The 13,945-nt window shown below is 42.8% G+C and overlaps 1 protein-coding gene and 1 pseudogene across 6 annotated transcripts in view; both read left to right on the top strand.

The window, feature by feature from the left end:
* Nucleotides 1-11,331, top strand: part of CRCP (CGRP receptor component) — a 47,241-nt gene extending 35,910 nt beyond the window's left edge. For all 6 annotated transcript variants that reach the window (XM_040456221.1, XM_040456220.1, XM_040456225.1 and 3 more), the window contains 2 exons: nucleotides 4,164-4,221; nucleotides 9,675-11,331. In XM_040456221.1, the coding sequence (XP_040312155.1) occupies nucleotides 4,164-4,221; nucleotides 9,675-9,821 (205 nt within the window). In that variant the 3' untranslated portion in view covers nucleotides 9,822-11,331. The remainder of the gene's footprint in view (nucleotides 1-4,163; nucleotides 4,222-9,674) is intronic.
* Nucleotides 11,332-11,452: 121 nt separating this feature from the next.
* Nucleotides 11,453-12,341, top strand: LOC121017786 (prefoldin subunit 1-like; annotated as a pseudogene).
* Nucleotides 12,342-13,945: the final 1,604 nt, after the last annotated feature.

Raw genomic sequence — 13,945 nt, 5'->3', positions numbered from 1 at the left:
GTCAAGAGGTTATTTTGGTCTGTGATGTGGAGCAGAACCAGACCCGTGGCTGTTGTGAACAGCAGAGGTCAGTCTCTAACAGCCAGCTAATCTGTGCAGCCTCGTGGGAATCGAGCGTGGCCTCAGACCTTGCGTTCTCCTCGGGCTACACCTGTAGTGATGCTTCATCTGACTACTCGGAGCTGTGTTGTTTGAGCTTTGTGCATCCAGGAGCTGCTGCAGTCCCCACTACATCAGCTGCTTTTCCTGACCACACTGTGGCTTTTGGCCCTTTAGGTTCCACAGCCCCTGTGGCTTATTATCCGCTTGCTCCCATCTGTCTGCCTGATTCAACAGTGCCGGTGGAAGGAGCATATTTTGCAGGTACCAGATTCAGAGCTGGGGCTGCTGCTGGCAACATTCCTCCTCCACCCCCAGGATGCCTTCCCAGTGCTGCTCAGACTTCTTCATGGTGGCATAAATGGTGGCTCCAGCATCTGGTGAGGAACCAGTCCACTGCTATGCCAGGAAAGACAGCACAGATCATATGAACCTCATGTTTCACTTTAGACACATGTTGGGTGTCTTTCTGGTGCTCAAACTTTTGGGCACTTTTCAGATTCAATCAGAGAGCACTTAATGGTAGCGGTACCTCTGTGAAGCATTTTGATGTAGAGGAGGTAGCCATTCATAAAAAAACATGGGTAGAGCAGCCCTAAGGATCTTCCTTACATTCCTCTGGAGTTATACGGTATCATGCTGGTCTTTGCTTTTAGTAATGATATACCAAATTAGGTTTGCAGGGAACTTTCATCTTCCTGAGAATTAAAGTTGCCAAATTACTCTGATTGGTCTTTCGTCTCCTTTAAGTCTTTGATTTATACTACATGTTATAAATGAAACGTGTTAGTTGTCTGACTTTGCCTGTCCATCCTTTGCTCCACATCCCACCCTCAAACCTAGTCTTCCATTCCCTCCTGCCCATCTCCATTGAATCAGTGTTGTAGAACAGAAAGCCAGTCGGGCTAACTTCCTTCTCTCTCGCACATGTCACTTGCCATCTTTTAACTGGTCTTTCACAAGGATCCTCTGAAAAACCCTCTGTGCCCCAAGCACAGACTCCATTGCTTTTACTTTTGCATCTGCCTCTTGGACCCTCCTCATATGTTGTTTCATCAGACACAGACCAAATCTAAATTTGCTTTGGTGCCAGAAGAGCTGAGGTTCGTTTGAACAAAGAATATCAATACAAACTGTACTGAAAACAACAGTTCATTTAAAATCTGAGGGGCAGTGGAGAGGATGCCTTTCAAAAGCCTAATAGCTTTCAAGTCAAATATAGGGGAGTTTTCAGATCAAAATTTCGTTCCCATTTGTTGTTAGATTGCCTGATGCTGCCACTTAGGGCTCCCAAAAATTTCTAAGCTGCATTAACGGGGTCATTATCGTAAATGCCTCACTTCCAAGTGACTTGATTCTGGTGAAGTCTCATTAGGATTAAGAATGTTTGAATTGTGGGGCGCCTGGGTGGCTCAGTCAGTAGAGCATCAGACTTCGGCTCAGGTCATGATCTTGTGGTCTGTGAGTTAGAGCCCCGCGTTGGGCTCTGTGCTGACAGCTCAGAGCCTGGAGCCTGCTTCATGTTCTATGTCCCCCCTCCTTCTCTGCCCCTCCCCCACTCATGCTGTCTCTCTCTGTCTCTCAAAAATAAACATTAAAAAAAAAAAAAGAATGTTTGAATTGTTAATATTTTGTATTTTTCTGAGATTGGGTTTTATTTTAGCTTACAATTTCAGTTCATCTAAATTTTGTGTTCTGTACATGTGATGTTTGACTGTATCCATTATTATTATGGAAATTCTCAGTGTGGTGTGCTTTCCTTGTGGATTTTTTTTATATTAAAAACGTAAGATAAAGACCGTTTTTGAAGATTTTAATAAAGTGATGACACCGCATTAAACAAAAGTTTATCTTCTCCACAGTTACTCCTCAGCCCCCATAATCCAGTTGTCATCACGATCGTCATTCCACCAAACTCCTTGCACGGGCCACCAGTGCCCTCTTTTTTTGGCAAATCCAGTGGCTTGTATACAGTCAACCTACATTGTTGCTAATACCCTCTTCCTGGAACTTTTCCCTACCACCACTCTCCTAGGTTTTCTTTGTCTGTGCTCCTCCCTCCCCTCGTCCTCCACCTCCTTCCCCACCTTCTTGCCCTGACCGTTGAACAGAGATGCTTTATGGTGCTCTGTCCTGGGTCTTCACTTACTCTGTAGTTAGTTGATCTCTGCCTGTGATACCCACTCCCATGGTTTTGCCTAACTCCTTGCTAATATGTCCAGCTCTTTTTCTTTAGTTCTAGATCACACTAAGAACTAAAACTAGACAAACAGCTGGACCGAGACCTCTTTGTTCTTCCAAAACCACACAAACTCAATTCAGATTTCAAGTAATATATTTTTGCCATACAGGCTAAGAACATGACAATGAACCCTGACTCTTCTCTTTCCTTCACCCTGCTCTCACCCAGCTAAGGCAGTTGTCAGATCCTGTTGACTATACCTCGGGGTGACCGGAGCATCTCACAAGCCCAGCCTCTCATTGCCAGCCTTGCTGCCGCTACCCAACTCGCAGTTCTCACCTGCGAGCGGATCACTTCTCTCCTTGGTTCTTCCCAGTGTCCAGAGAGTCATATGCAGCCTGTTGGTAGTTGAATCCCCATGTCGTCTTGTCCTGGATGACTCAGCCTCGTGTCCCACAGCCTCTCAAGCCACCATTTCCTAAAACTCCATAATTTTTGTTCTTCTGGCCATTTACTTATGCCGTTCCTGCCCTGCCTGGCCATTTCTTCTCATCATTTGCCTAGAAAACCTTTCAGGGCCCAGGATAAGGGTTTTCTCCCATGTGAAGTCATCTTCGAGTCTAGAATAAATGTTGAGGGATTATGAGGAGTAGAACTTAACTACAAGTGCCTTAATGATGACTGCCATTTGTGGGGAAATTGCTGTGTGACAGTCATCATTTTGAATACTGAATACTAGAAGCAGATGGTTAAGAACACGAGCTTTGATGGCAGAGTCCCAGCTCTGCCATTCACTAGCTGTGTAACCTTGGGCAAGTTATTTACCATCTCAGCCTCTATTAAGTCTGAGGGTTCAATGTGCTTGCCATATGGGAAGTAAGCAATAAATGGTAGCTGCTGGCACTATAAACGGAAAGATGTTCATCCCTCCTAACCCCCTGGCGAGATATTAAGTTCTATTGTCATTCCTGTTTTACAGATGGTGAGACCGAGGCTTAGGGAGGTGGGGTAATGTGCTGCTTCCCCAAATGTGGCTGTGGGCATGTGGCTTATTCATCTGTTTATTTCACAATGTCTTTAAGGTCAATAAATATTTACGGAGTTGAATTGAAAGATGAATCTGGAGCTCCTGGGTCAGATTGAGAGGGAAATTTAGAAATTGTCACCTACAGAGGGGTGGTAATTGAAGCTGTTCTTTTTTCTTTTAAGTCCTATCACCTTTGAGAGTCCACACATTTCAACCACCTCTTTACCAATGAGCCAGCTGTTGCCTTGTAACAGGAGATAATTATTACCATCAACTGTTACTTACAGTTTTTGTTAAAATTGGCTTGTATTTGTCTTCGTTCCCCAACTGAATTGTAAACTCCTTGTGGTCAGAGGACTGTACCTTATACTACTGTGCATTAAACCCTGTTCCCTCCTAGCCCTGTTTTTTGTTTCTAAGGTAACAAGTCAAATCTGGCATTTAATATTAATCTCAAAAAGGAATTCTCGGGCATTTCTAAGTGATACCGACCAACCAAGGTTATTTTATTAATCTTTCTTTACTTTCTGTTATCTGGATTAAGAAAACATTATTTTCTTCACACTTTCCAGATAAAATTTATTAAAACCGCACCTCTGCTATTTGTTACATGTCTTTCAGTCCACACCTCTGTGATCTTTAGGATTCTAATACACATTTGTATCCTCCCAAAAGTCTCCAACATAGGCTCTCCTATTCCCATTCTCTCATTTTACAGTTGAAGAAACGGAGGGCCAAGTTCCAGGTGGTTCTCCCATTTGTTATCTGACACAGTGTTCTCTAAACAGCTTGGTCAAGACTCAAGATTTTGAGGGGAATAAGAGTTTTAAATGCTTTGTACTTTTCTTTTGACAGAGCTGAAAAGCTTCAGCTGCTGAACCACAGGCCTATGACTGCTGTTGAGATCCAGCTGGTGAGTGAAGGAGGCTTGAACGTGAGAGGATTGGTTTCTGGGTCTGAGAGGGAGGAAGGGTGATAAAGGCTGAGAACGGACAAGACTGGAACTGCCATTTCTTGAAAAGACTGCCCAAATACCCTATTTTATAAGTGAAAGGAGACCTCACCAGTTGGATCCTACTTAGTATGGACTTAGTGAAAGTAGAAGACTGGACGAAATTTAATTCTTTCCTTCGGGTTTGGGCCTGTGACTTGGCAGCTCTTTGTCTCCCTTGATGTCCTACCCCATTCTGACCACTGCTTTCCTGTAGGAGTTACTGCCAACCAGATGTTGCATAAAAACAATAGACTCACCATGACTCTGGCAGAATTTCTCTTCCCGGACTCCCACCCTTCGATCCCACTCTTCCTGTTTCTGTTCTTGGTTCACGGAGCACATGTGTACCTTCCCCACATGCTCTCTTTCTCTCTCAGCCTCCTGGCCCAGTCTCCCAAGCTAGAAACCTAGAAGACATTCTCTCCCTTTGATTCCATATGCACTTTGTCCCCAGGTTCCATTGCTCCTGTCTTGTTCTCTCTTCTCTCCCTCCGGCACTGTGTTAATTTCTGTCATTTCTCAGTGCGGCTCTTGGAGTTGTTCTCTCATCTTCCCTGTCTCAGCCTGCCCCCTCCAACCCACCTTCTACATCACTTTTTTTTTTTAACTTTTTTTTTATTTTATTTAAAAAAAAATTTTTTTTTCAACGTTTATTTATTTTTGGGACAGAGAGAGACAGAGCATGAACAGGGGAGGGGCAGAGAGAGGGAGACATAGAATCGGAAACAGGCTCCAGGCTCTGAGCCATCAGCCCAGAGCCTGACGCGGGGCTCGAACTCACGGACCACGAGATCGTGACCTGGCTGAAGCCGGACGCTCAACCGACTGCGCCCCTATTATTTTATTTTTTGAGACAAGGAGAGACAGAGCATGAACAGGGGAGGGTCAGAGAGAGGGAGACACAGAATCTGAAACAGGCTCCAGGCTCTGAGCTGTCAGCACAGAGCCCAACGCAGGGCTCGAACTCACGGACCGCGAGATCATGACCTGAGCTGAAGTCGGCCGCTTAACCGACTGAGCCACCCAGGGGCCCCTCTACATCACTGTTAAAACCACACACTTGATCATCTTGTTTCCCTGCATAAGATCATTCATTGGAGCCTCATCACTTGCACTGTCTGCACGGCAGTCACAGTATCAAGGTCTAGAATTATGCAAGGCAGCAAGAGTAGAAGCCACACGTGGTATAAGGAGAATGTGAAAATGAGGCCCAGTGAGACAAACCGCGTGGTTGCTGTATTAATTGGTGTGCGGGGGCAGTTTCCCTCTCCTGTAGAGGGCAGAGAGGATCGTTAAGCTACAACTATTAGGCCATTTAACTGCCAGTAAAAAAAAACAAAAAAAAACTGATTGGAGAATTAACAAATAGGAACAAAGGAGTTTGCAGAGTCAGTTTTAGAAGTACTTAACTTTGTCAAATTTGCTTCAGAAAAGTGTGGAAGAAAGTAGCCAGAAATACCTATGATGTTTAGATTGCTTTAAAAGAACCTTATTTTTAAAGGGTCATGGGTTATTTAATTTTGGACTAAAACTTTTATTGACTTCCCAGTGTTGTTTCTGTCCTTGAAAATGCACCCAAAATTAAATTAGAAAAATTCCTTCCATAAAGGGTGACTTTCTGGGGGAACTGGCCTTTAGGCTAAAAAGAGATCTTTTCTTTTTTTTTTTGTACCCTTATTCTGGTGCTTTCGACTATGTTGGAGATTCAGCTTAGAAAAGAACAAACAAATCAGCAAGAAACTAATCCGTGTCCCTCTGGGTTAAAGATCACATGTCGTGTCTCCTCCAACTTTAATCAGCAACATATGTTATTCATGGCTTAATGACAGATGGAGAGAGAAGATGAGGAGGGTTAGCGTGACCTCATCTCAGAGCCAGTAGAAAGCTCTATCATTACTTGGGACGATTAGCTGTTATTGAGAGTGCCTGCTATATGCCGGGGCTTTGTGTAGGTCACCTTTAACACCCTCACCATAGTCTTGGCTAACGAGTGGCTAATTGGGTCTGATTCAGAAGGCTTACTTTTTCCTCCAAGCCATATGCTTTTTACAGGGTGAGAAGAAAGATGTGTGTGGCGTCCACTCAAATGTTTATTCTCTTCTTTTCACAGATAGGTAGTAGGTCTTGATAAAAACTATGTATATTTCCAGCGGTTGGACCATTTTGTAACCAGATTTTCCCCAGCCTGGAATTTGGCCACAAAGGGTACAAAAACATTTACCACGGCTTGTAGCAGTATCTCTTCTCACAAGAGGAGGATAAGAAATGAGGTCTTCACACCGAGTGGAAAGTGCAAAGGACTTGAGAATTTCTCTGCATTAACTTTACAGCCATTTATTCTCCCTGCATCCAGAAGTAATGTCAGCATCCACCATTTGTTAGTATTCAGTTTTGGAGGCTGAGGCTTCTTTTAGTTATACCTCAGCCATGGTTTGTTGTGATCCTCAGATCCACAGACCTGCTATCTGGGAGGAAATGAGGAAGCCACCAGCTTCTGTGATTTCTGCCATGCCCTGGTGTGTACATTTATTCAGGGCAGTTTGTGAGCTCTCTAGACTGAAGACGGGACAGTGAACCCCGTGACCTCATAGGCCACTATCCTGAACAACACTATCATATAAGTCTGTTACAAGGTAGGGATTATAAAATGTTTTGGAATATATAAAATTTTATGGCTTATGAAACACTGTAATATATGTTCTCTTTTAGTCCTTACTGTTGGTGTTACTTTCATTTCACATTAGAGAATAATTGAAATTTACAGAGGTTAAGTGAACTTTTCTGGGTCAAAGAGCTAGAAGTATCTGTAGTTACTAGATTTTAGTTGTTTTGGGGAAAGTAGGAAGTTAGACTTGGCAGCTTAGAATGAGAAACAACCATTTTTGGAGTATAGCAGCCCAGTTTGACAGCCCCTAGGGAATTGATATGGTCTTTGTCTGTGATAAAAATTTATTGCTGACCCATCTGCAAATACTTTGGTTTTTGACATTTCTTTTGCCTTTATATTCCGAACAATTTGAAACCTTGAGTGTTTGAGAATATTGAGATCGTGCTTTGTATTTCTTTATTTGGGCTCAGTTTCTTCTGTGTTGGGAAGAAAAGGTGAGGAGTAATACAGTTAATAGCATTTTACCTTAGTGATCCAAGAAGGCTTAGTAAATTTTTGATGTCTGCCAGTTTCTTTTTTGTGTATATGTATTTCATTTTGCTTAATGAAGTTTAGGTTTTCTTCCTGTGACTAGGAATCTTGGTTTGAAAAGGAAAGTTCCTGACCCTGAGGGTTTGTGTGCTGATGAAAGCTTCTACTCTTGGCAAACTTGGCAAAATTTGAAAGCTCATTAGCCCTGTTGTCATGAATACGCGTAGTAGACACCCAATCATTGTTGTATCTGCCAAATCCAGAGACAGGGACGTAAGAAGGTGCCTTGTTCAAGTCTTCTCTCTTTGGTTTTCTAAAGATGAAGGCCTCTCAGAGGTCATATAACTAAAACTAAACTCAAACCAGTGTATTCTAGTTTGCATCTCTGAGAGAGGAAATAATAGAAACCTCCTACTGGAGGGCATGGTGTTCCAGAAAGAGGTGGAATTCAAAGTCAAAAGACCTTGCACTATTTACTGTGAGACCCAGATCAGGTTTTGTTTATAATGCTAAGCCTCTACTTACTCATCTGTAAATTGTCCTGACTTTATGGACCACATGTTTGAGAAGCTCTGGTGGCAGTGATTCTGGGAAAGGCCCTGTACAAATACTGGTGGGAGGCTGTCCCTGTTCTGAGACTAGTCTAAATCCTCTTTCCCATTCCCCTGAGGCAGGAAGCAGTTCATAATTAACCACCTACACTAATTTATAAATTTGGAGACATTCTTCTCTCAGCTGGAGATCATCTTTTCTTAGAATTGAATAATCAAATCCGATATATCCCATTTCTTCCTCCTTCATATTTTGGAGACAGTCTATGTTAGATTATTTCCTTTCATATCCTAATTTTGCACATCTGGTTTAAAAAATGGGATTCTGGGGATTGTTTCTTGTTCAGTAGAGGTTACATTTTACAGAGCTTTTAATCTTTAGGAAATGGTCATTTTATTTCACAGCATGATGGGAAGTAGCCCCATTGGTTCACTCAGGATCTTCTCCACCCTAGAACACCCAGGACTATTCTCTAGTTATAGAAGCATTATAGAAACAATGATGTTTTTCCACGAGTTTGTAGTATGATCTTGGACACATCACCTGGCTTTATTAGCTTCTGTGCTGTTGTCAATTAAGTCCGGCAGTCAGACTGAAATCCTTTTCAGGATTGTAAGCCCTGCCGGTCATCTTGCTTTACTTAAATCTGCTAGGATTTCTTTCTTGAATTCCTCTTGGTCTTAGTTGCCAAATTTCAGAGATTGCTGTGGGAAAATGCCACAGAACAGAACCCTGGACACCTTTAGCTGTTTGTGATTGACAGTGCCACTATGTGAACATGGTTAAGACTGCCTATGTTAAAAACACTGTTGACTATGTTTGTATTCATTAATATCATTCATTAATATATTGAGAACTAGAGGGGAGGCTAATAAAACTGGCTCAGAATTGTGGACCATCTGTGTGTAGATTTCCGGGACACGTCAAACTGGGCTTTAAGTGGACCTTTAGTGGAGCAGCGGGGGATTGTTTCCCAGCCGTCACTCATCAGACTGTTGTTCCACATTCCAGGAGATGACCAGGACCACGTGGTGTGTGCTTGATTGATTGTAGGTGTTCGTGTTGGGGAGGCCCAGCATGGGGCTCTCGTTCTGCCCTTTGCCATATTGTTGTGAAGGCTGAAAGAAATAACAGATATGAAGTGCTATGTGCAGCGCCAGGCACATGAGCTCCCTAAAGAGCTGTTAGTGGTGCTGGGAGTGGGGATGAGAAAAAATAGATAAACCATTTGGCACACAGTGGGCAATCATCAAATGAGTTGTTGATACAATTCATAAGTCACAGCTGTGCTTATTGTGAAATACAAAAGTATATAAATTGCCATTTCACTCCCCAGGGGTGTGTTTTCTTTGCACATACAACATATTCATGTGTGCATGTGGATGGGTAGAGAACTGTTAGGGTTTTCTGTTTCTTTGAAGAAAAATGCTAACCTGCAACTTACTTTTTACATTGACCCATTTTGAGCCATCACATGGGAATTGGATCTGGCTTCTCCCCTCTGTTGGAGCCAGGATGGAGAGGACCTGGAGACCTGAGGGGGGCTCAGGAGCCAGGCCTAGAGCTGTGTGTGCCAGAGGCCAGCAGACTGGGAACAGCATGGGTGGAGGAAGGCAGGAGTGGACCCCGCCTGTTCAGCTCCTCCATAAATAACCCCTGGAGGTTTTCTTTTCTTCTGCAGATAGTAGAAGAGAGTGAAGAACGGCTCACGGAGGAGCAGATCGAAGCCCTCCTCCACACCGTCACAAGCATTCTGCCTGCAGGGCCAGAGGCTGAACAGAAGAAAAATACGGATGACGTGACAATGGACGAAGAGGACCCAGCATAGAGGAGCACAGCTGGCCCAACCACCTCATGAAGCTGAAAGGCCCAGCAGCCATTTCCCAGACATTCAGAGGATTGTTCATTTGGTTGTACCCTCTATCCCAGCAGGCCTGATTTCATGGTTAGTTGGATAAATCACAAAAATAAGCTAAAAAGAAGTACTTGTGCCTCTGGGAGATGAAACATGGTGAAGACAGGCTGAGGTTGTCAGGGCAGAGAGCTAAAGAGAGGAGGACAGAGCCAAAGAGGACAATAACTGTGGAACCCTCTGTGGTCAAAATATTTCTTCTGTGGCCTTTGCCACAGTTGTGGGAAGGCCCCCATACACAGCTGGTAAAGTACTTGTGTTGCCTTTGATGGGCTGTGTCCTAATTAGTTTCATCTGCTTCCCTAGGAGCTTCCCAAGCAGGGGCTCTGAGCACTGTTGGGATGAGAGCAGAGTTAAGAGAATCCCGTTAGATGACTAGAAACTCCCAGAGCAGCAGATAGTTGCTTTAGGTTAAAATGAGCCACTGAATTTGGCTTACCTCAGAGGAATCTTTTCCTCGAGAACATTGGAGATAAGAGAACAGCCTGGCCAACCCTTGATCGGGTCTGAAGGCTTGTTTCCTTTGCTGGCAGGGATGGTGTTTACCAGCTCACACTATTCAGTCTTAAATGTTAGGGTACCGACCGGCCCATTCCAGTTGAAAAGCAGCACTCCAGACTGAATGACAGCTCAGCAGAAGAACAGCATTGGCCGCCTTTCTAATGACCTTCGGTTTCCTGCCCTGAGACAGGAGCCCTGAGTAGACACCTTTGTGTCAAGTCTGGGTGAACTTCATTTGCATGATGGGCAAATTGTCTGCATCTTTTGAAAGGGGTCAGTTATATAGTTCTTCATGGATAAAATACGGAGAATCCGGAGGTTGGTTCCTAAGAATTTGAATTTGTTAGCTGTTGCAAGGATGTATCAGTTTTTTAATTTAAAATATTAGGATAATTACCATGTGAAGAACTTATTGATACTGAGGCTTTGGAGAGTTCAGTAGCTCCAGATGTGTGGTTGCCCTAATCCTAGGAATGTTGCTGAAAATTAATTTTCCACATTCGCTCTGCTCCTGACTTGGGGAAGAAAATGCCCACAGACACTAATTTTCCAAATTGGTACTTATTTTGTTGTGAGATTACATATTTTCAGTGCTGCTGTTAACTGGATGACTTCCCACCCCCTTGCAATTTCCAGGTTATTTCAACCTCCCTACCACCCCTGCCAGTTGCACTCATGTCTTTCTTAACCTTATCATCTGAGGATCACCTGAGATGTGTTTACAGGCAAAACTGGAATTCACAGGGCATTTATATTGAAGTCTCTTGTCTATATTGGGAATTTTACCAGGAATTGTTGATTTTTCTTGTCAAGGCATCACATGGGTACCTATGCCACTGTTTCATTTTAACTGTGAGTGTGTTTGATGTATTTTTTTTAATGGATTAACCTAATTAATAATAAATTGTTTCCAAGTGACCACCAATTTTTGGTATTTTTATAAATCTCTTAAGAGTTTGTTTTGCTATGGATAGAAAGTGAAATCTGACTTGAAAGCTAAAATGTGTGATTTTTTTGTTAAAAAAAATCTGTTTAGGTCTAAATTCTATTTTAGATTGCAGGAAAATTTTACATTTCTGTATTTGGGGCCTGAATTTAACCTCAGTTTTTGATAAAGCCAGGCAGGCTCTGGAAGGCTTAACCTTTATAGGAAACGTATTCTGTATAATATTCCTGTCACATTAACAACATTTAAGAATTAAGATAATTTACGGAGTGGACCAAGATGGTGGCTCCTGTGGATCTGGAATTGAAGAAGGCCTTCACAGAGCTTCAAGCCAAAGTTATTGACACTCAGCAGGTGAGGCTTGCAGACATACAGATTGAACAGCTAGACAGAACGAAAAAGCATGCACATCTTACAGGTACAGAGATTATGACTTTGATAGAGGAGACTAACATGTATGAAGGTGTAGGAAGAATGTTTATTCTTCAGTCCAGGGAGGTAATTCACAATCAACTGCTAGAGAAACAGAAAATAGCAGAAGAAAAAATTAAAGAATTGGGACAGAAAAAAATCCTACCTGGAGCAGAGTGTGAAGGAAGCTCAGGACAACATCCGGGAGATGCTGATGGCACGAAGGGCACAGTAGGAAACCTCTAGTGGAAGCTTCCTGCCCCCTTCCATTCCTCGCCAGGGCAGAGGGGCTCGTGTGGGGAAACATCCTCTCTTCTGCCCTGATGGACTTCTTATTTGAATGATCTGGTGGCCCTATGCTTTCTACTTCACCCTGATCCCCTTTCCGATCCTGGCTTTGCCTGCCACCCTTGCCCAGGATACTCCTCCCCTGTGGGTGAGTCACGAACTCCCAGGAGAGGCAAGATGGGAGCCAGGACAGATAGGGGAGCTCTGCCCAAACCTGTTAGTTATGCTGGTTAGACCAATAAAAGGCATCTGTCTGCCCCCTGCCCCCCGCCCCCACAAAAAAAAAAAAAGATAATTTACGTACAAAACTTAACCAGGATCACATCTAGGAAGGAGAGCTGGGGAGTCTGGGAATTTTACTTTCCATTTTACATCTTTCTGTGTGGTTTTAGTTTTTGACCATGTGACAGTTTTATTCTTAAAAAAAAAAGTATGTCCATTTGTTTATTGGCCTCTGAAAATTTCTGAATATGTACTTGACAGTTGAATTATGTCCCAAACAGAGGCTGACACCCAGTCCAGTCACCCAAGGAGAGGCAGCTCTGAGGGCAACTGGAACAGGCACATGATTTTTAGTTCAATCTGTCTTCCTTTGTTATTCCAGACTTTCCTATGCTCTTAGTTTTGTTTTGTTTGTTTTTGAGGGGAAAACCCTAGTTTTTGACCCAGGAAGATGTTTTTAGTTATCTGTCAAGATACTTCTGAGCTTTTGAAAAATCGACTCCCGGGGCGCCTGGGTGGCGCAGTCGGTTAAGCGTCCGACTTCAGCCAGGTCACGATCTCACGGTCAGTGAGTTCGAGCCCCGCGTCAGGCTCTGGGCTGATGGCTCGGAGCCTGGAGCCTGTTTCCGATTCTGTGTCTCCCTCTCTCTCTGCCCCTCCCCCATTCATGCTCTGTCTCTCTCTGTCCCAAAAATAAATAAACGTTGGAAAAAAAAATTTTTTTTTTAAATTAAAAAAAAAAAAAAGAAAAAAGAAAAATCGACTCCCAGTTACAGGTTTACCCAAATACTTCTCTTGCCCCCTTTTGCTTAAATGTTGCAGTATGATGCACTGTCCCCTGTGAGGACTTCCCATTTATTCCTAAAGTAATGGGTACCATTTCCCTAAGTAATCATTGTGTGACTATACCATTTCTCAAGAGGTTATAGCCTAGTGAGAGGTGAGTAAATTAATGCTCCAGATATTCCTTGCTAAATTATTTTCTCCCCTGAAACTAAATTTAACACCCATTTGTGTAAATGGATCATTTCCACAAATGGATCATTTGTGTAAATGGATCAGTAAATTGTAAAGCACATCACATACTCTGAAAAAAATTATCAACCTTATTTAATTATACAATGAATAAAGGGGATAAAAGGAAGTAAAACTGCCTAGATATCCTTTTGTATATTTTTTTAAATTCAGGGGTTTTGAGTATATCACAAGGTTGTACAACTATCACTCCTGCCTAATTCCAGAATCTTTTCCAAAAGAAGCCCCATACCCACTAGCAGTCACTTTTCATTCACATTTCCCCATAGCCCCCTGACAACCACTAATCTTTCTACTATATATTTGCCTATTCTGGTCATTCCATATAAATTAAATCTGACTTCTTTCATTTAGCATATTTTCAAGGTTCAGCTATGTTGTGCCATTCCTTTTTATGGTGGAATAATGGTTTGTTGAATGGATACACCATTTTTTATCCATTCATCAGTTGGTGGATATTTGGGTTGTTTCTACTCTGGCTGTTATGAATATGCTGTTGTGAACAAATTTTTGTTGACCTACGTTCCCCTCTCTCTTGCATATACCTAAAAGTGGAATTGTTAGGTCATATGATAACTCCGTTTAACTGTTTGATGAATTGCCACACTGTTTTCCATAGCACCTGCACCATACCATG

The sequence above is a fragment of the Herpailurus yagouaroundi genome, unplaced genomic scaffold (genome assembly GCF_014898765.1).
Source record: "Herpailurus yagouaroundi ecotype Mexico unplaced genomic scaffold, PumYag 216, whole genome shotgun sequence".
Taxonomy (NCBI): Eukaryota; Metazoa; Chordata; class Mammalia; order Carnivora; family Felidae; genus Herpailurus; species Herpailurus yagouaroundi.
Note: the sequence above shows the minus strand (reverse complement) of the source record. Positions and strands in the feature narration are given on the sequence as shown.